We start from the raw sequence: 24,951 nt of genomic DNA, 5'->3' as shown, positions 1-24,951 counted from the left end.
ACAAAGGGATAACAAAGATACTGAAGCCCAAGGATAAACTTCACAATTTTGAAAAGAAGCCCTTCTTTAGACGTTCTCATTGGGAAGACAGAGAGCCCCCTTATACTAGGTCACACGAGACAATGCTTTGTCACAACACAAAGATCACCTGCCTAGCCCAGAAACAGGGCTTAGTTAAAAACAAAGTCACCGAAGAAGAGTTCAGAAGAAACACCTTTGCAGCAGCCTCACACATACCTGAGTGTGGTTATGCAACATAGAACTGATAAAGCAGATAAAATCTACAGCCAGATTCTTAAAAAGAAAGAAAGCAAAGATTCTTGAAAAGAATGTTAATCTTTAAGATGTTCCCGGCACCTACAAAGGCTCCTGGTATGTAGCAGGTACTCAGTAGATATCAACAGACTAAATGAATGTCTTAGTGCGAACAGTCTACAGAGGCAGGAGTCTCATGCTTTGAGACAGTGAGGGAAACTCGGAAGCTAGGTAATGTATCCACTTTAGTGTCATGATTTATCCTAGATCTTGACCTCTGTGACTCCAGGCTGGGCCTGCACGTGTGAGGCCACAACTCAGTAGGCCCTTCAGTGGTACCAGCAGCTAGAGGCAGCTGGGCCTTATATAAACAATCAGGGGGAAGGCACACACAAGAGGACACTGCTACAGTTACTGTCTGTTCTGAGCCACTCAGTTCCCAAGACCATGGCAGATTGGCCTAGGCCTTTATGTAGGAGAGAAATGCTTAGTTCCATGTGAAAAAAAAGAAGAATGCTCTTGGTGAAAAACATTTGTACAGATCCTGTCTAAGAAAATATCTAACTAGTTTAGAAGTATCAGAAAACAATGCTAATGAATGCACCAAAAATACCACCAACTTCTTTCAGTTTCAGAAGAAAAAAATGAAATCCATGACAGAGCTGAGTAGATGTTACGCTAACTACACTCCCAGAATCTGTTACAAATTCTCCTCAGCTTTACCAAATTCTGGGATTGGGGTCCGGTCATCTGCATTGTTAGGCGGCTCCCGAGAGAATACCAGGCAGTCAAATTTAAAACTATTCTGGAGCCATTCACAGTTACCAGGAGAACTCTTGTCTATATCCGTTTTGTTCCTGTTATATGTCCAAGAGTGCACTATAAATTGTTATCATGCCTCACCTCACCTGGGCAGAGACACCAGGCTATTGCGCCTTCACTCTCCCACATGCCTTCCAAGACTGACAAAACTAGGAAGCTCGCAAGGTAAACTGCCATCAGTCCAGAAACTGTCCCAGCTGCTGACTTAAGATGAAACTTGATTCCTTATTAACTCCATCACTGGTCTTCACTCCTTATCCAAACAGCACACCAGAGACAAGAACCCAATTCTGAATGCAAAAAGAAACCTGGTTCTCTCTTTTTTTCCCCTTGGTTTTTTTGAGACAGGGTTTCTCTGTGCAGCCTTGGTTGTCATGAAACTCACTTTGTAGACCAGGCTAGCCTCGAACTCACAGATCCACCTGCCCCTGCCTCCTGAGTGCTGGGATTAAAGGTGTGAGTCCACACAGCCACCTGGTGCTATGCGAACATAAGATTGAGAAGTACAAATTACTAGGTCTCTGATAAGCCCCTTCTAGTACTTAAACCTATAACGTTAAGAAGCTAAGAACCAGCCAGGCCGTGGTGGTGCACACTTTAATCCTAGCATGGGAGAGGCAGAGGAAGAAAAATCTCTTGAGTTCAAGGCCAGCCTGGTCTACAGAATGAGTTCCAAGACAGCCAGGGCGACACAGAGAAACCCTGTTTTGAAAAACCAAAAGGGCAGGAAGGGATTGCTAAGAAGCAACCATTTGATTTGGATTGGGCCACAGCAAAGCTTGGGGTGCAGGAAGATGAATAAAAATCTACATTCATCTATCATTCTAGAGACTAAGGTTAGGATTCAAGTTTGGGACTAACTTCAAGATCCAAGTACTGCAATCTCAGAGACCTGTTATGGTTAACCTAATTTAAGGCTAACTAAGAGCAGAACCAATATCCCACTTAAGTCAACACTGGCTCCCTATGAGGTTTTTCCTGCCAAATTTGGATGTATCACACGTTTTACTTTATTTGTGTGCATGTATGTGTGTGCATGTGTATATGGACAGGTGGAGGTCAGAGGACAACTTAAGAGAGTTGATTCTCTCCTTCCACCATGTGGGTCCTAGGGACTGAACTCAGATCATCAGCTTGGTGGCAGGTGCCCTTATCTGCTAAGCCACCTTGCTGGCTATAACTGGCTATTTTAAAACTTGAGTTCAGTGCCCATTGAGCTTGGATGGATTATCATCACATTTGTAAAATACACAGCATGTTCCTTCCCAAGAATGGAGCTAGCACTTTGGTTAAGGATGCCCTGGCTCACAATATTCCTTGTGACATAGTTGGCGATGAGTCTGTTTAATATAAATACACACATCTATAAAGCAACCATGCTAAGAATTTAACCACTTTTGCTTGCAATGCCTTTCAGATCTCACAAGGAATAGTTAACTAAGATTCTTAGGAAATTATCTTTGCCGGAAGGAAGCATAGAAAATAAGCCCCTTCATGGTAATAGAAAGCTAAAAATCCTATATTAAAAACAAAGTCTTGGGCTGGAGAGATGGCTCAGAGGTTAAGAGCACTGCCTGCTCTTCCAAAGGTCCTGAGTTCAATTCCCAGCAACCACATGGTGGCTCACAACCATCTGAAATGAGATCTGATGCCCTCTTCTGGCTGCAGACACACAGACAGAATATTGTATACATAATAAATAAATAAATATTTAAAAAAAAATAAAAAATAAAAACAAAGTCTTCACTAAGGCTAGAACGTTCTTGCAAAGCTGGGCAGGGAATATCTTTAGGGACCAGGGAATGCTTTTCCTTCTTCAGAGAGCTCACAAAGGCCCATTACCTCCAGCATACCTACAGTGAGACACAAAGAGGCTTTCTGGTCCACTCCAAAAGAGTTGGTAACTGTCCCTCATTATTTAAGAACAGCAAAAAAAAAAAAAAAAAAAAAAAATCAAAGCTTTTGAAAATGCTACTGTGACAGCAAATAGAACTCAGATACCCTGCTAGCATATTCAGACACTTAGCAAAGTCACTCCATCTCAACCTCAGCTGATGGTTTGGTGAATACACACACACACACACACACACACACATGCATGACTAAGAAGCCAGACCAAAGCCCTCAATAGCCAGCCATTTTACAGCAGAACTCAGAAAACAGCAACATCTCCTAACATGGTGGATGGGATTCACATTTTCTCTCCACACCTGGAACGCCCTATTCCAAGGTTGGCATAGGGCGTTCCTACTACAAAAGGATGACCTCCAGAATGCTATCAGGAAACCAAGGCTACAGCCTCACCTCAGAACAAAACCAGCAGTTGAACAGTAATTCAACTGCTTCTCAAAGGTAGTTTTCCTCAGTAGTATTTATGGGAGAAGTGGATGTAGGTCAGACTCCAGGCAGCACCAGCCTCCATCTGGGGCCTATCTATGTTCCCTTACTTGTAGATCTCTCTGCCCATCAAGTTCTACGGAGACAGAGAAGGCACAGAGCAATAGCACTGTCTCCAAAACACCACCATGTTCCATTTGGATTTCCTTTGGCTTTGTTTTTGTGTATACTGTCACATAAGACCCTCAATGAAGCCGGGCAGTGGTGGCACACGCCTTTAATCCCAGCACTCGGGAGGCAGAGGCAGGCGGATCTCTGTGAGTTCGAGACCAGCCTGGTCTACAAGAGCTAGTTCCAGGACAGGAACCAAAACCACAGAGAAGCCCTGTCTCGAAAAAAAACAAAAAACAAAAAAAAAAAAGACCCTCAATGACTGCAGGACAGACATCTACAGATGAACATATAAAAAACCAGGGACTTATATGACTCGTCTGCTCAAGGTTATAAGTCAGGCACTTTACCATGAGCCTAGCCTTCCCACTGGCTAGTAAGTTTCCAGGATACTACTTCCTTAGGTTACCGATGAGAGAGGCCATAGTGATGTCTTAGGGGACAGCTGGTCATAGGCCACATGACTACAACTGAAACAACTCAGAAGGAGAAGGCAACCTGTATCATATACAAGTTTGAGGCCAGTCAGGGTCCACATATTAAGACCCTGTCTCAAAACAAGCAAATAATAAATAATCAAACCAACAAAATACTAAATGAAAAGAGCCAGGGTTCTGGCACTGTCAGGCGAGCACTCCAGTCCCATCTCTGCTACCCGTCAGCTAGCTGTCTGGGGTCCTTACCTCCCCTGCAAACGGAGTAGAGTTACAATGACGAAAGGGATGATGGACATAAACCATTCACGTTTCTTCATTTGCAAATACTTGTGCCAGGCACAGTGTAAGATTTACAGCAGTGATCAAGAGACAGTTCTGGTCTCACAGAGCTGAGACTTGAGTCAAACTCCAAGAAAAATAAGTAAGCAGATAAATAAATGCTTTTAAAACATGCTAAAAAAAATTAAGATTACCACAAATGATTGAAAACTGTCACAGAAAGGGCCAGATGTTAAGAGTCGCCTCTGAGGAGAAATTTCTGTTGAGCCCTAAGGGGTCCATAGGAGCTATCTATGTGAAGAATGGACGAACAAACATTTCTGTCATAAAGAACGCAAGATGTGCAAGGGTCACAGCATGAGGAAGGCCCAGGAACACGGAAGACAAACGCGAGCGCAGTATGTCCTCTCACAGCCTTTTGGAGAACAACCGTTACAAGCTGCAACCACTGAGGATTACCACATCTATTTTTAAAATTACAAAGATGAGCCTAGAGAAAGGTGCTGTGTCTTGTCCAAGGTCAAAGCTACTCAGAAGAAGACCTAAGGCTGGAACCCTCAGTATTCTACTTCCTGCACTGTGAGGAGTCCCCGAAACACCTTGAAAACCCAAGTAATAACACTGCATCGGCTTCCAGGCATCCGGTCAATCAAGCACTGAAAGCCCCACCTTTGGAATCTTACCACACAACAGCAAAAGCAGCTCAGACCTAACTCAACAGCTCCGAAGTGGAAACGGCTTCTCTTCTTGCAGCCATGAATGAGAGAGAAAAGGATGTCCCAGAAAATTCCATGGCCTGTTCCAGGAGACAGAACCACTGATGCAAATGAGCACTCGCCTCAAGTGAACAGCACAGGGAAAGCTAATTACTCTATCTGTACCAAAGAACAAATCCCTTTAAACAGCAGTTCTCGGTCAGGCCGGGACACCCACCCCAGTAAAAGGCATCTGGGAATCCGTGGAGGCAGTCTGAGGTGAACTGCAGGATGCCCTGGTATTCAATAGGTTCAAAGTCTTGCAAAATGACAGAATGGTCCTATATAATAAAAATAAATAAATGTACTATCTATAATGTTAACAAGAGCCTCCCTCCCATACATTAGAGACACTGAAAAGGTTAACATCTTTAACTTTCCTTGTTCAGTGGCGCTCCCTGATCGTAGGCCTGAATGGGGGTAGGGGGGAAGAACTCCAAGGTTTCACAGTTGAAGAGTGTGAAAATCTGGAATTCAGTGGTAAGCTCATAACTTTATCAGGGAACCTGGCAGTGGAAAAAGGATAAAGAAGTTTCTAGCAAGAGACAGACTTAAGAAATCTCACCCAAAAGGTAATTCCTCTTCTTACTCCTCCATACAAGCCCTTATAAAATTCTGTGACTTTGGAGAGCTGATTTACGCTGTTTTCAGTTTTAAAGGCAGACCGGTGACATCTTATTTACAAATGTAATCACGACAGTCTTGCAAATACAGTCGACTCTTTCTGGGCTCAACTACTTAAGGAAGATTATTAACCCCAAGATGCCTATTGCAGGCTGAATGCCTAGAGGTTGCCGAAGGCAGGCGTGTCTTGTATCTGACTCCAACAGTTTAATGGCAGTCTAATGGGCTCCAACCAGCCACTATACCCCACCAAAGTTTTCTTCAAAAATTTAAGATTATAGAATTGACCAAAAGAAAGAGAAAAATAAGAGAGACCCAGAAACCCTATTCTGTTTTGAAATAGCTACAAGAGTAAACCCACAAGGTAAATCTTCCATGATCTGAGAAAGCTTTTTCCCACACAGTATCTAAAATTTCACCCAAAGGAGTCTGAATATGTAACTTCTTCACTTCAACTGCTAATAAGCACACAGCGGTCTCACACCCCTTTAGACCAATTTTCCAGAAGCCTGCCCTGCCTTCTCAGGACAGCCATGCAGACAGACCTGTTTTCCTCTAGAAGTGCCTGCCAGGCCTTTTCTACCCTACCAGCCAGAGCCTGGGAAATCCCCCTCCAGCCTTTTCCTGGCCTGTCACCAGAAATGCACACACAGAATGAATCCATCCAGAGTCTCTCAACCTTCCTCTTCCCGGTCACGTACCCACTGCTGGGCAGTAATGCCCCACCTTGTCGGTGCTTTGTTTAAAACAAAATAAACAAACAAAAAACCCAAGAAAATGCAGATTCACGGGGAGAGCAAGCACTTAGTAAGGAGCAGGAGAAAAAAGATGGAGGGATGTGAGAGTCACTGAGCCAAGTCTGCTGAATGCAGCATCAGAGACCAGAACCCAGGGAGGGAGGCTTTCCATATTGCAGACCACACCTGTCTAAGCCAGCCTCCTGCTCCATTTTAAACAATTTGTACAGTTACCCAGCTGGGTGGAAAAACTAGTAAGGCTAAGGAACCACTTGTCCCCTAGTTTTATTTCTTTTTCTCACTCTTTGTTTAGAAGACACTACCTCCCTAACCAGACAGGTAGGCACCATGCTGCAGTGGCAGAAATGAAGTGTCCAAACCAGTCAAGAAGACCTCTTCTCTGAGGATCATGATGCTAATAAATGGGACTTTAATGGGCAGGTTTCACTCTGCCATCCACAAGTGAACACATGCCCGCAGTCCTACAACGCCCGACTCCGCAGCCTGGTAGACAGCGTCTTCCCTAGGCAGTAGTTATCCCACTTGATCCTATTCCTCCTCTGGTAGAGAAGGAACCAAGGGAAAGGCAGGAGTTAGCTTTATACCCATAGCTTAACACACTGAGAGGTTTGGGGAGCCCCGGCGCGCCCTGCCTTGGCACTCCACCCTTACAGGCCTCCGTCACCCGCGGACTCACCACTGTGCGAGCTGAACCACCTGGGTGCGATGTGCAGAGGTAGAGCATCCGCCAGCGAGGCTCGGGAGCCCAGGTACAGCATCCCGTCTCTATGGTGACCGCCGCCTGTCTCCTGGTAACCATTGCCGTGAGCATAGGTGGAGTCCGACGTGGACCCTCCGCCGCCCGGCGCCCTCTCTGAGTCGCCGGTCCCGCGGGAAGCGGGGGTGTAGAGGCCAAAGGGCACCCCTCCGGCCGTGCTGGGGTCCATGCCCATGCCCGCCACCGAGCTGACCGAGCGGCTGCGCAGCCCCATAGCCCCGCCACCCGTCCGGTAGTGCCCAAAGTGGGGCGCTCCTCCCGGCGGCGGCACGGCGCTGTCATCGGTAGAGACCCCCGGGAAGGGGCCCCGAGAGCGAGCCGCCGTGCTCTGCTTGCCCCCCATGTTCGCCCGGGCCCCGGTGGGGCGGGAACCTCGAGGCCGAAACCCTCCCCCACTACTCAGAAGCGGGTGGAAGACTGGGCGAACATAAAGGGGGGGTTACAAAAGAGCCCCGAGGGAGAAAATGAAAAAGAGAGATGGAAAAAACCTCAGAAGATCCGCGGGGCGGAAAAAGCAAGCGAGCGGGGACCCCAAACTAAGAATTTCAAACAGTTCAAGCCGAATGCATGTTCTCCTTAAGGTCCGAAGACGCGCGGTCCGGAGCGGGCGCCGCGCGCCACAGGCCGCCCCCGGGCTCGAGAGCCTGAGGAGCCGCAGCAAAGGGAGGGAGGCGCTAGAGGAGGCCGCCCGTCCGCCCGCCCGCCCGCAGCAGGAAGCGGCGGAGGCTCAGGGAGCCGCGCGCGTCCCCGGTCTCAGGACTCGACGACCGGGGCCGACGGTCCGGACTCCAGGCCTCGGGAGGGCTCGCGGCGGTGGGGCAGCCAGGCGGAGCTCTGGAAGCCGCGGTCGCGTGGCGTCGCGCTCCGGCTCCAGCCGCCGCCGGCCCCGCCAGCCAGCCGCACCGCCCCGCTCGGTCCCGGGCTGCGCTCGCCGGCGCTCCTCGCCGCCGTGGAGACAATGGAGGCCGGCAGAGCGCACGCGCGACCCGCGGCCCCCCTTCCCCCTCCCCCCGCCGGGTTAACCCTTTCGCGGCCCCTGCGGCGCGGCGGACGGCTGCGGTCCTGGAGGTCCCCACCCACCCGCCGCCTGCGCCCGTGGCGGTCCGGGAACCGGCAAGCTCCAGCCGCGGGGCGTCTGCGACAGAGGCCCAGACTTCTTCCGGAACCAAGCACGGCTAGAGTCGCCGCGAAAGTCGAGTCACTACGTTCAAGAAGAATCCTTGCGTGGGGGAGGGGCGGCGACGGTTCTAGTGGATGGGAAGAAAACTGGAAAGAAAGAAAACCAACTAAGACGCCTACCTGGGTTTGAGGGTCGTTGGGCGAGCCCCCTCCCGCCACAAACCTGCCCTCACAGCACCCTCTGGTGGATGTGCTGTGCGTCCGTTTGGAGGTTCCCATACAAGGACCCCAACCAACATTAGGAAGTTTTAGCATTTTGGGGGCAGTTGACTTGGACCCAAACATCGGGAGTCTTAACATTTAGGGTTAGCTGTTAGGAGATACAGCAGTGCCCTGGGGGCATATAGGAATCAGGGTTTTGCTGACAAATCAGAACCAACTTTTTGGGTCTAAGGAAGCCAGTCAATTCCTTAGGCTAGAATGTAATCCTCAAAAATCAATAGGTGGATAAAAAGCATGGAAATAGAACGATGCAGCTAAGAAGTGGTTTTTGAAACTCCTTGTCCAAGGCCGACTCCTGTTTTTGTTTACCATGTATTTTTGAAATAGAGCCACAAGGCAAGGACACAGTGAGCACTCAATAAATCTTTGTTGACCAAACTGCATTTTGCAACAATCACCTTCCCAATTCAGACCCAGTCTTTCTCATATATCCACGTTACCTTATTTATTGGACAAATAATTTTTCAAGTCCTCAGCGCTGGATGTGAGCATCATCCAGTCCAGAGCTTCTCTGTCTCCTTGTCAAGTGTGCCAGGTGCTTCCAGAGATGGAGTATAGAGTGTGGAGTTGGAGAGAGATAAAAAGGTCTAATAGACATGTCTCTTCCAGTGTGGCTAGCCTAGAAGGCCACAAGAAGATGTCTATTTGCAAGCTTAGTGCTGGGGATGAGCAAAAAGGCCTGAACAAAGAATTTGAAAGTTTTGTAAGAAAAACTAATGCAAGAAATACCTGGGCTGTGGCACACACCTTTAATCCCAGCACTCAAGAGGCAGAGGCAGGGGGATCTCTGAATTTGAGGCCAGTCTGGTCTACAAAGCAAGTTCCAGGACAGCCAGGGCTACACAGGGAAACCCTGTTTTGAAAAACCAATGTGGGTGTGTGTGTCCGGGCTGGAGAGATGGCTTAGGGGTTAAGAGCACTTGTTACTCTTGCAGAAGCCCTGGGTTCATTCTTAGCACCTATGTGGTGATTCACAACCATTTGTAACCCCAGATCCAGGGTACCCAACAAGCATGCACAAGATGCACCACCTACCTGCATGCAGGCAAGGCATATACAAAGAGCAGGTAAATCTAAAACTTCATAAAATGTAAATATAGAACAAACACATTGAGATAATATCCAGGATATCTATCATCTGTGTCTAAATCAGGAATGTGTGCACTTCTAAAAGAGAAAAGGGGTGACCTGAAGAAATAGAAAAGGAAATTACAGAGGCTGCAGAGGTGGCTCAGTAGAAAGTGGACTGCTCTTGCAGAGAGGACCTGAGTCTGATTTGTAACTCTAATTCTGAGGAATCTGATGACCTCTTTTGGTTTCCACTGGCACCCACACGTAAATAGCACTTACTTATGTAAACACAGACTCATAAATAAAAATAATACAAACACATGATAAAAAAGGGAACATTCAGCTGGTCAGTGGTAGCACATGCCTTTAATCCCAGTACTCAGGAGGCAGAGGCGTGCAGATCTTTGTGAGTTCAAGGCCATTTTGGTCTACAGAGTGAGTCCCAGGACTGGCTCCATAGCTACTGGGAAACCATGTCTCGAACCACCTACCCACACACAAAAAGGGAACAATTTTAAGTAGTATAGAAAAAAAGCTAGATTCTTGATCCTTCTATTTTTGAAGTTAAATACATTGTAACCCTCTTAACAAAGTGGTTTTTGATCTTTTTAACTTACTACACACATACACGTGTGTGTATGTGTACACCTATGTAGTTATCCACCCCCACCCCCCCCGACTCAGGAGCTGGAGATTGAAGTTAGGGATTTGCATGTGCTGGATTTGTACTCTATCAGTGAGCTATACCCAATCCCCTAATAAAATATTTAATATCTGCGAAGTTCCTAGATTCTTCTGGAATCTAGGATATAGGATGAACAAGGCAGATGGAGTTCCCGTTCTCATAAACTTCAGGATAGCCATTTTGCACCCTCTTGAATGACTATAGTCAGAGAGAGATGGTAATGGCTACAGAGAAGTGCAGAGACCAGACCTTCGTATCTTCATACTGGAAACATTAAATGGTTGATTGCTTTGGAAAATAGTCTGGCAGATCCTCAAAAAGATTAGAGCTGGGTATGGTAGGCACACATCTTTAATCCAAGCACTAGGGAGACAGAGACAGAAGGGTGTCTGTGAGTTTAAGGCCAGCTTGGTCTACATTGTGAGTTCCAGGCCAGCCAGGGCTATACAATAAGATCCTGTCTCAAAAATAAAAAGATACAATATAAACTAGCCATTCCATTCTTAGGTATAAATATTTATATATTTATTTATATATTTATTTATTTATTAGCTTTTCAAGACAGGTATGGTCTGAGTAGGTCAGGCTGTTCTAAAACCACTTCTATAGACCAGGCTGGCCTTGAACTCACATATTCATCTGCCTCTGCTTCCTGAGTGCTTGGATCAAAGGTGTGCACCACTACAGCTGGCTTTTAGGTATATTTCTAAGGAAAAGAAACATACATCCACAAAAGAACTTGTACTTATTACTTGGTTTTGTGTGTGTGCCCATACCTGTCCTAGTGTGGGGGTACACAAGCATGTGGAGACCAGAGATGGATATAGGGTATCTGCCTCAATCACTTCACTGCCTAGCTTTTTTGACATAGGCTCTTCACTGACCCTGAAGCTCACTGATTGGCTAGACTCCTTAGCCAGCAAACCCAAGGGATTCTCCTGGTCCCACCTCCCCAGCACTGGAATTACAGACTCATTCAGTGTGTCTGGATTTTTAGGTGTGCGATAGGAATCCTACTAGGTGTGGCAAGTGCTACTGACTGAGCTATCTCTCCAGGCCTAGTTTTATTTTGTTTTGTATTTTGGAGACCAGGTATTACATAGCCCAGGTTAGCCCTTTATTCTCTGTGTAGACAAGAGTGGCCGTGAATTTCTGATGGTCATGCCTCCACCTCCCACGTACTAGGATCACAGGCTTGCACCACCACAACAGGCTGCAGCATTATTTGAGACAGAATCTTAAGTTCAATCGCTAGTATTGCATGAACTGAGCATGGTGGTATACACCTACAATCTCAGCACACGAGAAGTAGAAGATCAGGAGTTAAATGTCATCCTCAGCCTTTAAATACATTTTCCATGTATTTTTCTCCAGTCATGCCTTGAGGGAGAGGCTATCCCAAAGCTTGAAGAAATTGAGAAATTTGAACTTGGCCCCCCCCTTTAAAGTAAGACAAGTTCCGTCTTCCCCAACTAAAGATTTATGTACTTTCAGTCCATACATGAAGATATTTATGTATATCCACGCATATAAATTGGAGAGATACATGATGCAACATAGCAGTCCCCTTGGGAGAGAGACAGTGGCCACTAGAGCATTCTGGGTGACAGAATAGATAAAAACATTGTCCACATAATATATGTTTTAGTATTTTTGGCTCTTTTCCGTGTAAATTTCTTATTTAAACGTTTTTAAAGATTTATGTGTGTAAATGTTTTCCCTGTGTGTACATATGTGCACCACATGCATGCAGTGCCCACAGAGGTCAGAGGAGAGAGTCAGGTCTCCTGGAACTGGTTGGGAACCCCACCGTGCAGATGCTGGGCACTGAACTCTGGTCCCCTGATGGAGCAACGCATGCTCTTAACCGCTGAACTATCTCCCCAGCACCTTATTTTTATTTATGGAACAGAATCTCACTGTGCAGTCCCACGAGATATATTTGGGTTCTTGATCTTCCTGCCTCTGCCTTCGGAGTGTCAAGGTTATAGGTGTTTACTGCCATGGTCACCGTGCCCTGTAAATTTAGATGGATAGACAGAAAATACATGCCGCATGTACACGAAAAAGTCCCACAGCCAGTAGGAAGAGAACTGAGCTTCAGTGCTTTAAAGTGGATATGCTAATCATGAAATCTCCAGATGACAGTTTTGTTTGCTTTGTATGCTTTTAAACAAAATGACAAAGATTAGGACTGCTTCAAGCTATATTTCTTTTTGCAAATGAGTCATTTGGCCTGTAGTTTTATATTATATCTTACTGTTTATTAAAAGGCTGCTGCTCAGAGGTTTGCCAGCCAAACAGTTGAACGAAGCCCCCTCTTTCTGGAACACGCTAAAGCTCAGCTTCGGTGCCCTTCTAAGAGACTGCCCTTGCAACCGCCCTGTACATGTACCCAAATTACAATTTTCTCTTGGAAGGGACATTACGATATGGAGCTGGGGTTCAGTCTCTTGAGTCCTTCCTTTACCTGGCAGTAATTCATGACATTGCAACAAGGTCTTAGGTCTTAGAGGAGTCCCATGTTGTCATTTGTTGCATCAAGAGTCCAGTGTGAGGGACTGGGGAGATGGCTCAGCAGGTAAAGCATTTACCATGCCAGCATGAGGAAAATGTGAAAGAAGAGTATGGATCCTCAGTACCCATGTAAATACCAGGTGGGCATGCAACCTCCCTGTACTCCAATCACATGGGAGGTGGAGACAGGGGATTTACCCGGAGCAAGCTGGCTAGCTAGACTAGCCAAAGTGGCAAGCTTTGGGTCCAAGTGAGAGATCCTGCTTCAATACATAAGGTAGAGAGTGATAGAAAAAGACACCTGGTATATCTTCCTCTCTGGCCTCCAGTGTGTATGTGTACCTGCACTCCCATACACGTATGCCCACATGCACTGAACATGTAGACATGCACATACACACCTATGCCCACATACTGTGAAGCCAGACTGGCAACACATGACTGTAATCCTAGCTACTTGGGAGGCTGAGATAAGGGAATTGGGGTTTAAGACCCCCCGGGTTACAGAGTGAATTCAAGGCTAGTGTGAGTAATTTAGCAAAAATCTGCGTTAAAAAAAAAAAGTGGGGAGGAAGGTTTAAGACTATAGCTCAGTGGTCAGGCACTTGGGTAGCTCAGGCTCTGGGTTAGATTCCTAGCACCACGGAGGGGAAAGGTTAATGGGTCTGGGAAAGGCAGCAAATCCTTTCCTATGTGTTCAGATGATATATGAGTGGAACAAGGGTCCTCATGGGCACAAGAGACAATGGAGTCTCAGAACCTACCAGTATTCTGTAACCCCCCATAACAGCAGAGGCCTTATTTGAATTGGACCGCTATCTATAAAAAAGAAAAGATTTTTATTTTATTTCTGTTTATACCATGTGTGTAGTGGTGCCTGGGTAGGCCAGAAGTGAGTGCCAGATGCCCTGGAGCTGCAGTTACAGGCAGTTGTGAGCTGCCCTGCATGGCTGGTGGAAGTGCAATAACCACTAGCTGTTGCTACAGGTCCTTGACTTCTATCTTCCTTTATTTCTTTCTTCCTTTTTTTTTTTTTTTAAATCTTTATATTCTTACTGCTTATGGGTGAGCTGCTTCACGGCACGCTTTCATGCAGCAGGGTTAATGAATATTGATTGACCCACCTTCTATAACTGGCAGGAGAAAGCTGATAAAATAGGTGTTGCAAAAGCCCACTGCAAAAGTGAAAACGCAGGCAACGTTGCTGCAAAGCCCTGTTTCAACACCTTAGGAAATCTACAAGAAGTCTGAGGCTTGCACAGTTCAAACAAGAAAGGGGACGGATTGTCAGGGCCAGCCCCTGGGCAACAGTGGGGAACTTCTCCCTGTCTCTTATGAGTCAGAGGATGGAAGGGCTTTCCCCGCTTTGAGAGAGCCCCAGAACCTCCCCAGGAAAAGATAAAAATCTTCCCCTGAGAAACGTCCTCTTGACCCCTCTCAGAGCTCTGTATGTTTTTATTGTTTTACTTGAAAAGAGAAAACTTGAGCGGAGAAACAAGCAACCAAATATGCAAAGCCAGTGGGCTAAGCATGTGAGCACATCCTCAAATATTTGCTGATTTACAAAGAGAGAAAAATTACTAGTGGGTCTCAGAGCAAGGGTCCAAGGTTTCCAGGTGTAAAAGGATTCGGTGGCGGCGGTGGTGGTGGTGGTGGTGCAGGGAGCAGGGAGCTACCTCTACATCCTGCAGAAGAGGAAACAGGAGACTAGGAAGAGAGGGGTTGTATTATATAATGCTGGTGGGAATGTAAACTAGTCCAGCCAGTATGGAAATCAGTATCGCTGTATTGCGGTTCCTCAAAACACCAAAAATAGATCCACCATGTGATCCAGCTATACCACTCCTGAGTATTTACCAAAAAGATTCCATGTCAGTCTGAAACACAGGTTCCGGCACACCAGTGTTCACGGCAGGTATCTTCCCAGTGGTTAAGTTACGGATCAACCTACCTTTAATTTTTTTTTTTTTACATTTGTACTGATTCATTCAGTGTGTGTGTGTGTGTGTGTGTGTGTGTGTGTGTGGTGTCTGTCTGTGGGTTCAGGTGTCAATGAAGGTCAAAGGCATTGTTGCCTAACCTGGGTGCTTGGAACCAAATGTGGGTCCTCTGCAAGAGCAGTGTGTGCTCTTAACCACTAAGCCACCCTCCAGCACCCAGTGAAGAAGAAAACACAGCTGTGTTGAAATTTTGTGGCTAGCTGCTGTTAAAAGCCAGCTGAGGTCCTGGGTTTCCTGGTCTCTGTGTATCTTGCTTTTCTTTGGATTGCTAATGAAGTGACCTTCTGGAAAGACAGGAAGGTAAGAGCCCTGTTGTGTGGTCAGTACATTGAGGTCTATGTGACAAGGGCCGATGTTCCCCAGCCTCTGCCACAGACAGGACACTACTGGTGACTCTCTCAGATGTGCACAAGAACGAGAAAGCAGCCAGAGAGCTTTTGATTTTGCTTCAGAGTCCTCTGTCTTTGATGGCAGAGTCATGACATGACTTTGTGGGTGGGATACAGCGTGGGTGGAAGATGTTAAAGAGGGGCCTGAGGAGGCAACTGGGAGGCACACATGCTTGGCTCCCTGACATTCTTTCTATAGAAAGCAAGACAGCATTGAGGAAGGGAGCGCCCAGGATCTCAGTTCCAAAGTACTTTGCGTGTTCTTAGCAGGTGACATGCACATTTTGAGAACTGGAAGCCAGGTGTGGTCGCACAAGCCTGTTATCCTGGCACTTGAGAGCCAGAGGCAGGAGAATCAGATCAAAATCATTTGAGCTACAGTGAGGTCCAGGCCAGTCTGGGCTACATGGGAACCTGTCTTTTTTTTTTTTTTTTTTTTTTTTTTTTTTTTTTTGGTTTTTCGAGACAAGGTTTCTCTGTGGTTTTGGAGCCTGTCCTGGAACTAGCTCTTGTAGACCAGGCTGGTCTCGAAGGGAACCTGTCTTTTAAAAAGACAAGATTGGGAGAACTGGAAAAATGTGGGTGAAGGAGCCAAGAGTGGGGAAATACTGCAGGAAAGCCCACACCAGGTGATCCAGCACATTACCAGGCTACATTTGGACAAGCAGAGTTTTGTAATATCTTATCCATCCCCCAAACCATTTTTTTTAAATTTTTAGAAACAGAGTCTCTCTGTGAAGCTCTGGCTGTCCTGGAACTTGCTCTATAGATCAGGCTGGCTTTGAACTCACAGAGATCCACCTGCCTCTGCCTCCTCAGTGCTGGGATTAAAGCCATGTATCACCACGCCTGAATTTTTTTTAAAGATTTTTTAAATTTTTGTTTATGTGTATGTGTGTATGTGCCACATGTATGCAGGTACTCACGAAGGCCAGAAGAAGGCATCAGGTACCCTAGGGCTGAAGTTATATGCTCTTGTGAGCAGCCCCACTCTAGACCCCTGGAAGAGCAGCAAGTGCTTTAACCAATGCCCCATCTCTCCAGACCCCTAATGATCCTGTTTTGATAGTGTACCCTAAGTTCTGGGATTGACTAAAACTCGACATTACAGTTCACTCTAGAAGGTTGTATGAGTACCTTGGTATATGTGTTTGTACTCACTCATGTGCATTACACCTGTGCATAGGGAAACCAGAAGAAGACATCAGATTTCCCCCACCTATTGTTTTGAGGCGGAGTCTCTCTCTGAACTTACAGCTCATGTTTTCTCAGTGAGAATGAATGCCAGTGAGCTCTAGTGATCCTCCTGTCCTATCTCCACCCAACTAGGATCTGGTGCTACAGGTGCATGCGGGAACCTAGATTTGTTACATGGACCTGAGATCCAATTTCTGGCCCTTGTGATTTCAGAGCACGTGTTCTTAATCACTGAACCATCTCTCTCTAGCCCTCTAGTAGTTTTTTGTTTTTGTTCTTTTAAGGAGCTTCAGTGTGTGAGAGAAACCTGATGGGAAGATAGGAAAGAAAGAATTCAGGAAAATAACTGGCAATCTTATGTTTCTCCCAGATGTACAGAATTTCACAGGGATGGAGAAATGACCCATCGATACACTGCTCTTGCAGAGGACTTGAGCTCCACTCCCAGGACTCACACCAAAAGGATCACCAAGTACTTGTAACTCCAGCTCCAGGGGATCTGATGTTCTCTTCTGGCCTTCTCAGGTAACTGCACTCATCTTACATTATTCCCCCCCCCCCCCACATAACCTTCCTACACACACACACACACACACACACACACAACCTTCCTACACACACACACACACACATAACCTTCCTACACACACACACACACATAACCTTCCTACACACACACACAATTAAAAATAAATTAAATAAGTCTTTTAAAAGAGAGTCACACATGAAGGGCTTCAGTAGTCTTGAAGTTACTTTTGGCTTCACAGAAGGTCCTTCCAACCTACAAAGCTGTCTGGGAGCATGGTCATCTGCTTCTTACTGTACATGCAGTAACAAGCAGGGCCCAACAAAATGGACCAGGGTTCTTTTCTGAAGTTTGGAAATGCTAAATAATTATTGAATTAAAAAGCAATGTGTACTTTGAAGTGAAGAAGTATAGTGCCACAAGAGAGTTAAATTGGAGACCAGTATTCTTCTATCTTTGGAACACAACTCGCTCTTCACACCAAGGTCTCTGTTCACACTCTTTCATTTTTATTTTTGTTTTCCAAGACAGGGTTTCTCTGGATAGCTCTGGCTAGCCTGAAACTCACTCTGTAGACCAGGCTGGTATAAACTCACAAATCTGTCTGCTACTGCCTCCCAAGTGCTGGGATTAAAGGTGTGCAACCCTCCCCAGGCACTTTGTTCACACTCTTAATGAAGTACTTTCCCTTTGAATAGTGTGCCCTATATAAATCTTAATATACTGAAACACTCAAATGTCACCTTCAAGGTGCCACTTCAGGTTCTCAATTTAGGTTATTTCATCCTGACACATTGCTTACAAGTCTATTATCTAATTCAGTTCTGCCGAGTATTTATCTACTGTGTAGTGATCAATTGTTCCAGTTTTCTGGGATGCAAGAGTTTTTTGTTGCTGTTGTTGGATATGATTCTAAAATCTGGACTGTTCCTGGCAGAGACAACAGGGAGATAATGGTCACCCTAACCTTTAACAACCAGCATTCCAGGGGTAAAGGAGCCCACATCTTTTCTCCATTCATACAATGACTTACACATAAAAATACTACTAATAGGGGCTAGAGAGATGGCTCAGCAGTTAAGAGCACTGGACAGCTTGCAACTGTAACATAGACATACATGCAGGCAAAACACCAATGCACATAAAATAAAAATAAAAACAATACTGATATTGTAGAATATTATTTTAAGATGTGTTACATTTGTTTATGCTGTACCAATATTTGTTTTAATGATGCAAAGATGTGTTACAATTTTTTAATGTTATATTTGTTTAATTCTGTGAAGCTGTGATTTTTTTTTTTTGTCTAAAACACCTGATAGTCTGATAAAGAGCTGAATGGCCAATAGTGAGGATAGGCAGGACTGGCAGACAGAATATATAAAAGAAGGAGCAAGATAGAACAAGGAGAGGAGGACATCTGGGGTCAGCCACCCAGTTACACAAGTCACAGAAAAAGAAGTAAAGTAAGATATTCAAAAGCAAGAAAATGGAAAAGTCCAGAGGCAAAAGATCAACAGGATACTTTAAGATAAGAAAAGCTGGTGAGAAACAAGCCAAGCTAAGGCCGGGCATTCATAAGTAATAATAAGCCTCTGTGTGTTTATTTGGGAAAAAGCCAAAAAGAGGAAAACAACCAACAGCACACTGGTAATAGTAAGAATAATAGTTTATACTTGAGCCTTTACAACACGTCAGGCTCTGTGGATTCTTACAACAGTTAAATAAGACAAACCATTTCCACTTCTGCAGAAAAATCAACTACTATCTATTATACTAACCTTCTTGATTATTTTTTATTTCACCCTCAAAAATTATCTAAGATGCCAAAAACCATTTGTGTGGATTAATGTATTGATAGTAATTATTAGAAATTAAAGTCGTGAATAAAAAGTTACGGTTAAACAGCAACTCTCATTAACACTAATTACACATCTTTTCTCTGTATGACAAACACTGGCTGTCCTGGAACTCTGTTCAGTAGACCAGGCTGCCTCAAACTCAAGAAAGAGATCGCCTGCCTCTGAGGTGTATGCCACGTCCGCCCGACTTAGTTACACATCTTAAGTGAAGAAACAAACAAAAACCAACAATTACACTTTCCAAAACCAAAACGATACTATCGATAGAGTGGCAAGTCGTTTATCATTTGCTTAAATCACCTCTCTGGGCACATTCCCTCTATTGGTTATGCACCGCACAATAGGAGAACTCTACCGCACGCTGGTGAGAGAAAGGGAAAGTAATGTGTTAGTAGGATTACGAAATTGTTTTACCTTTGGGGACTTGCCTCCCCACCCCCAAAGTGTCGCGGAGACCCTCAAGAGCCCCTGAATACTTAAGAGGCGTGGCGGTATAGCAGGAAACAATAAAATGTGCGCTTGAAATTTTTCAAATCCTTGATGGCAGGCGTCAGAAGAGGTGTTTTCCTTTGGTACGGATATCGGTTTTGTTTATAAGCTGTGTGAAGGAGAATACGGGAACATCAACCAACCAGAAAGTAGACAGGACAACTGGCATCTGCTCTCTAACCTCCGGCTCTTCGACGGTCACCGACTCTGTGGTGACTCTGGACTACAATTCCCGGCAGAGCTCACGACAAAGGGGCGTGTCAGCAGCCGCGCGGTGCCTGGGTGACTTCTACTGATGACGGAATGAAGGGGGCGTTCCTGTTTTGGGACAGGCGAGGTTCGCCGTTGGGGGAGAAAGAACAAGGGGCGGGGTCTACCATTGGGTTATCCAATGACTTACGGTCAAGCTGAAGGCGGGGAAACGGGCGTGGCCAAATTTATTGCCAGGCGTTGTGGAGCTTACTAGCCCGGGAAGTCTCAGGGTTGGGGATTGGGGGGGTCGCCGACAGGCACCCCCACAGTCGGGATAAGAAAATGGCAGCACGCTGGAGCAGCGAGAACGTGGTGGTGGAATTTCGGGACTCTCAGGTGAGTCGTGCGTGAATGGAGCTGCCTGGACATGCGCCTTCCGTGGCTTTCCTTCCCCCCCCCCCCCCCCAAACCTTACGCCGTCCCACCCATCCCCTTGCCCAGGACGGGGCGATGGTTATGGTGCTGACTTGGAGCTCTCAGAGTCAGGACGGTCTAGGGGAGCTTTGACAACTGGTCAGGGCAGTTAGGACAGGTGTATACGGGGTTTTAGGATTCCACACGGGCTTTTGCGTCTTGGGACACCGTGGCAGCGATAGTAAATGCTGGAGGGATTCTTCCCTTGTTCTAGGTAGTGAGCCAGGAGTTGTCCACTCCCTGAGGCGGTTCGCTGCACTTAGTGACTTCGGGAAAGTTGCAAAACTTCTCTGAGCCCCCGTTACTTGAACTAACCTCGCTTTGAAACATTTTGGGGGTGAATTTGTGAAATACTGTTTTGCAGAGCCTCTGTTTCAGCCCCTGACCTAAGTAGCTGCTAATGTGGAAAATTCTCTGCTGTTGACAAAATGCATGTATTGCTTAGGTCGGACACCTGTGTAGCCCATGCCTGACATCCCTCTTTACACATCAGTTTTCTTACCTTTAGAAGGGAGGTCATTATACTTACAGGCCTGGCGTGAGGATTTTGTGAGGCCAGAAGTTTAAGATGTGTGGCACAGTGATGGGCATATGGTAAGCCTCAAAAACTGTTAACATTGGAGACCGGCAAGGTGGCTCAGCTGGTAAAGGCACTTCCTGCCAAGCTTGCAGTCTGAGTTCAGCCCCCAGGACCCACATACCATAAAGAGAGAACCAGCTCCTTGTCCTCTCGCTCTATACACATGCTGGGGCACACCGATAAATAAATAAATAAACATAATAAAAAGTATACCTTCAAGTGTTAGTATGAGTTTTGGAAATGTTTCAGGCACAAAGACTTCAGTTCCATTCCCAGGACCCGTGAGGTACAAGGACAGAGCCAGCTCCCCAAAGTCGTTCATGGACCTTCACATGTATGGCGAGACATGGGTGCTCACACTCATATACACACAAAATAAATGAGATAAACGAATTTAAAAATTAAATAAAAGGCCAGGCAGTGGTGGCACATGCCTTTAATCCCAGTTCTGGGGAGGCAGAGGCAGGAGAATCTCTGAGTTCAAGGCCAGCCTGGTCTACAGAACGATTTCCAGAACAGCCAGGGCTACACAGAGAAACCCTGTCTTGAACCCCATCCCCCCAAAAAAAGTTTGCATTGGCTGAATTTAATTTTTTAAGCATTTTTCTGTCTTTCTTTAAATGTAAAAAAATGATGTTATTATATTATATGATGTATGATGTGTGAGTGTGGGTGCATAGAGATCAGAGGACAGTCCTTGGGAGCTGTTCTCTGCTGCTGTGGGATTTGAACATCCACCTTAGGTCAGCAGTCATTTCCAGCAAGACTTGTTACCGTATGGGCCATCTTGAAGGCACCCATTTGAAATGTTAGGTGTATGGTTGTTTTGCCTGTATGTTTGTGTGTGCACCATTTGCATATCTGGTAACTGCAGAGGCCAGAAGAGGGCATGGAGTTACAAACAGTTGTGAGCCTCCATGTGGGTTCTGGGAATCTAACCTGTGTCCTCTGGGAGAGGAGGAACCAGTGTTTTTAACTACCAGGCCCATCTCTCCTGCCTCCCCCCAGCCCCGCTCTTTTTTTTTTTTTTCCACTGTAGACCAGGCTGGTCTCAGACTCACAGAGATCCTCTTGCTTGTCTCCCAAGGGCCGGGATTAAAGCTGTGCTCTACCACACCTGGGCCCTTTTCCTTTTATTTATTTATTTTAAGACAGTTTCACGTACTCCAGGCTGACTTTGAACTTGATGTGTATCTGAAGATGACCTTGAATTTCTAATCCTGCCCTTACCTCTTGAGTGTTGAGGTCATTGGTGTGCACTACCACTCATAGTTTTATGCAGCACGCAGGGTTGAGCATGCTAGGCAAGCACAATACTAACTGAGCTACAGCCCTACATATTTTACCATTTTTCTATACTGAGTCTTCCATATGACAAGCTTTGTGTTAAGCAGTTTCTCTACATATTCTTTTTTTCTATGTAATGAAAGAGCCATGCAGGCTAAGTAGGTATTATCTTTTTATACCAAAATGGGAGCTGACTCTTGTTTGGCTAATCATGGGAGACCTGGCTAAGGCCTCCTGTATGTGGCTGATGGTATTGGGATTTGGACACGGTCTCTGACCCCAAAGCCCATTGTATTATTTCACCTTTTAATAGCTCATAATGTGTCACACATAGGTCCATAATAAATATAACATATCCCTTTCCTGTTACCTAGGACATTTCTTGGCAATTTCTTTTTTATTTATTCAACAACTATTTATTGAATATATTCTAATATTTTTTGTTGTAATAGTAACCTAGGACTGAGCCATCTCTCTAGCCCTGAATACTTCCTGCATTCCAGATTTATTCAGTTGCTTATTTAATAAAGACTGATTTACTTCAGGGTTTTTTTTTTTGTTTGTTTTTGTTTTTTGTTTTTGTTTGTCGAGACAGGGTTTCTCTGTAGCTTTGGAGCATGTACTGGAACTAGCTCTTGTAGACCAGACTAGCCTCGAACTCACAGAAATCTGCCTGTCTCTGACTTCTGAGTACTGGGATTAAAGGCATGCGCCACTGCCGCCTGGCCTTATTTCAGTTTTTATGAGCATGGTGTGCTTGTATGTGTGTACACATGCTTTTTCACCTTATTTATTGAGGCAGGGTCTCCCAGTGAAGCCCAGAGCTTGCCAGTGTGGCTAGTCTTGCTCTGGAGGTCCCCTATCTTAGCCTTCCAAAGTTAGAATTACAGAAAGGTTTCCATGCCCATCCAATGTTTATGTGGTTTTCTGGGGATCAGAACTTTGGTCCTCATGATTGTAAGCAAGTGTTTTTACTGTTGAGCCATTCCCCCAGCTCTATCCCCTTTTAAAAAAAGAATAAGGATTTATTGAGCTCCTATTGGGTGCATACTGTGCTAGGCGCAGTATTGCTCTCCAGCTGGTTTTACACTGACTGAAATCTGGATTATAGTAAGTGGATGATGCAGGTCTTCTTAAAACCCCATCCTGTCTTTTGCTGTGAGGATTGCTACTATGTGAAGGAGCCACCCACCACTCTGCTCCGGGTGCCCTCCGATAAGTAGGCACCATGGAGAATTTGACCAACAGTCTTTCGGATTAAGGGATCTTGAAACACTTGGTACTGTCAGCATTGTCAGTGTGAGGCCTGCTTTCCCAAGGGAGGTGCCAGACTCTTAGGGGGGCAAACATATTGCAGTTACCCTTCTTGTTAATTGCTTTCGCTGGGGATCAGGACAGAACTGAACATGTATCACATGTCTAAGCCTGCTAATTTGGAAGATGCTAATCTATAAATCTTTTAATTCTCACAGAAACCCGGGAAGTCTCAACCCCTATTTCTTTATAGAGACGTCACTGAAGAGACCTGCAGAGAGGGTTCTGACACCTATATTGGAGTGCTAGGAAGTAGGAGCAAATAATTAAGCCTAAACAGCAGTTGACATGGCAGGAGAATAAAGTAAATTGGGTAATTTAACTGCCTTGTGGGAGTATCTGTTTTTCCTTTGGATTTTTCTATTTAGTTTAAAGGGTATATATAGAGTGTGAATTTGCCAGTTTTTTTCTGATGCTGATTGGCAAGAGGCAGAAACCTATTTTATTAACTTTTCTATTACATAGAAAGAAAAAGTCAAAACTTCATGTTGCCTCTCTAAAAAAGAGGATCAGAATAGCAAACTTGTCAAAATGCTCCATATTCTTTTTGTTTGTTTGTTTGTTTTATCTTTTTGAGGCAGAATTTCTCCATATAGCCATGCTGACTGTCCTGGAACTCTGTAGACCTTGCTGGCCTCAAACTCACAGAGATCTCCCTGCTTCTGTCTCCCGAGTGCTGGGATCAAAGGTGTGTGCTACCACTACTACCTGGTACCATATTCTTTTTTTTTTTTTTTTTTTTTGATTTTTCGAGGCAGGGTTTCTCTGTAGCTTTTGGTTCCTGTCCTGGAACTAGCTCTTGTAGTCCAGGCTGGCCTCGAACTCCCAGAGATCCGCCTGCCTCTGCCTCCCGAGTGCTGGGATTAAAGGCATGTGCCACCACCACCCGACCTGGTACCATATTCTTATTTTATATTCTAAAAAATAATTTTAGCAGGCTGTGCAGGTTTGAATAAGAATATCTCCCAGACTCATAAATGTGAATGCTTGGTCCCCATCTTATGGAACTGTTTGGGAAGGATTAGGAGGTGTGGCCTTGGAAGAGGTGTGGCCTTGGAGGAGATGTGTTCCTGGGAGCCAGCCTTTAGGTTTCAAACCTTTAGGTTTCAAAAGCCCATGCCATTTCCAGTTAGCTTTCTCTGCCTCCTGCTTGTGGTTTAAGAAGTAAGCTTTCACCAAGTTGTGGTGGTGCACATCTTTAATCCCAGCACTCAGGAGGCAGAGGCAGGTAGATCTCTGTGAGTTCAAGGATCACGGAGTGAGTTCTAGGACAATCAGAGCTGGACAGAGAAAACCTGTCTCAAAACTGCCCCGCCCCCCGAAAAGATGTAAACTCTCAGCTACTGTTATAACACTATACCTGCTTGCCTGTTGCCACATTCCCTGCCTTGAGTCATGGACTCTGGCTCTCTGATACCATAAGCCCCAAATTAAAGGCTTTCTTTTATAAATTGCCTGGGTCATGGTGTTTTGTCACAGCAATTGAAAAGTAACTAAGACACTGGCCAGAGTGTTTGCTGTCAGGCTGGTGACCTGAGTCTGATCCCCAGGGATCACATGGTAGAAGCAGAGAACTGACTCCTCTGGCTTCCACATTAGGGAACTGTGGCATGTGCTCTTGCACTTGCCATACCCAACACACACAAATAAATAAATGTAAGTTTTAGAAATTTAAAATTACTTTAGGCTAGGGATGTAGCTAATGAGAGTGCTTTTTTGGCATGCTTGAGGCCCTAGGGTTTTCTTTCTTTCTTGTCTCACTGGTTCAGCCT

General features: G+C 45.5%; 2 protein-coding genes across 8 annotated transcripts in view; one reads left to right on the top strand and one right to left on the bottom strand.

The window, feature by feature from the left end:
• Positions 1–8,141, bottom strand: part of Znrf1 (zinc and ring finger 1) — a 98,670-nt gene extending 90,529 nt beyond the window's left edge. For all 5 annotated transcript variants that reach the window (XM_057753447.1, XM_057753448.1, XM_057753450.1 and 2 more), the window contains exon 1: positions 7,115–8,141. In XM_057753447.1, coding sequence (XP_057609430.1) covers positions 7,115–7,538 — 424 coding nt within the window. In that variant the 5' untranslated portion in view covers positions 7,539–8,141. The remainder of the gene's footprint in view (positions 1–7,114) is intronic.
• Positions 8,142–19,775: 11,634 nt separating this feature from the next.
• The window catches only part of Wdr59 (WD repeat domain 59), a 69,773-nt gene continuing 64,597 nt past the window's right edge, over positions 19,776–24,951 (top strand). For 2 of the 3 annotated variants that reach the window (XM_057754074.1, XM_057754073.1), the window contains exon 1: positions 19,776–19,920. In XM_057754074.1, the coding sequence (XP_057610057.1) occupies positions 19,867–19,920 (54 nt within the window). In that variant the 5' untranslated portion in view covers positions 19,776–19,866. The remainder of the gene's footprint in view (positions 19,921–24,951) is intronic. The other variant, XM_057754075.1, reaches the window with a different exon arrangement.

Source organism: Chionomys nivalis, chromosome 21 (genome assembly GCF_950005125.1).
Source record: "Chionomys nivalis chromosome 21, mChiNiv1.1, whole genome shotgun sequence".
NCBI classification, from domain to species: Eukaryota; Metazoa; Chordata; class Mammalia; order Rodentia; family Cricetidae; genus Chionomys; species Chionomys nivalis.
The sequence above is the reverse complement of the archived record's forward strand: the minus strand, read 5'-3'. Positions and strand labels throughout refer to the sequence as shown.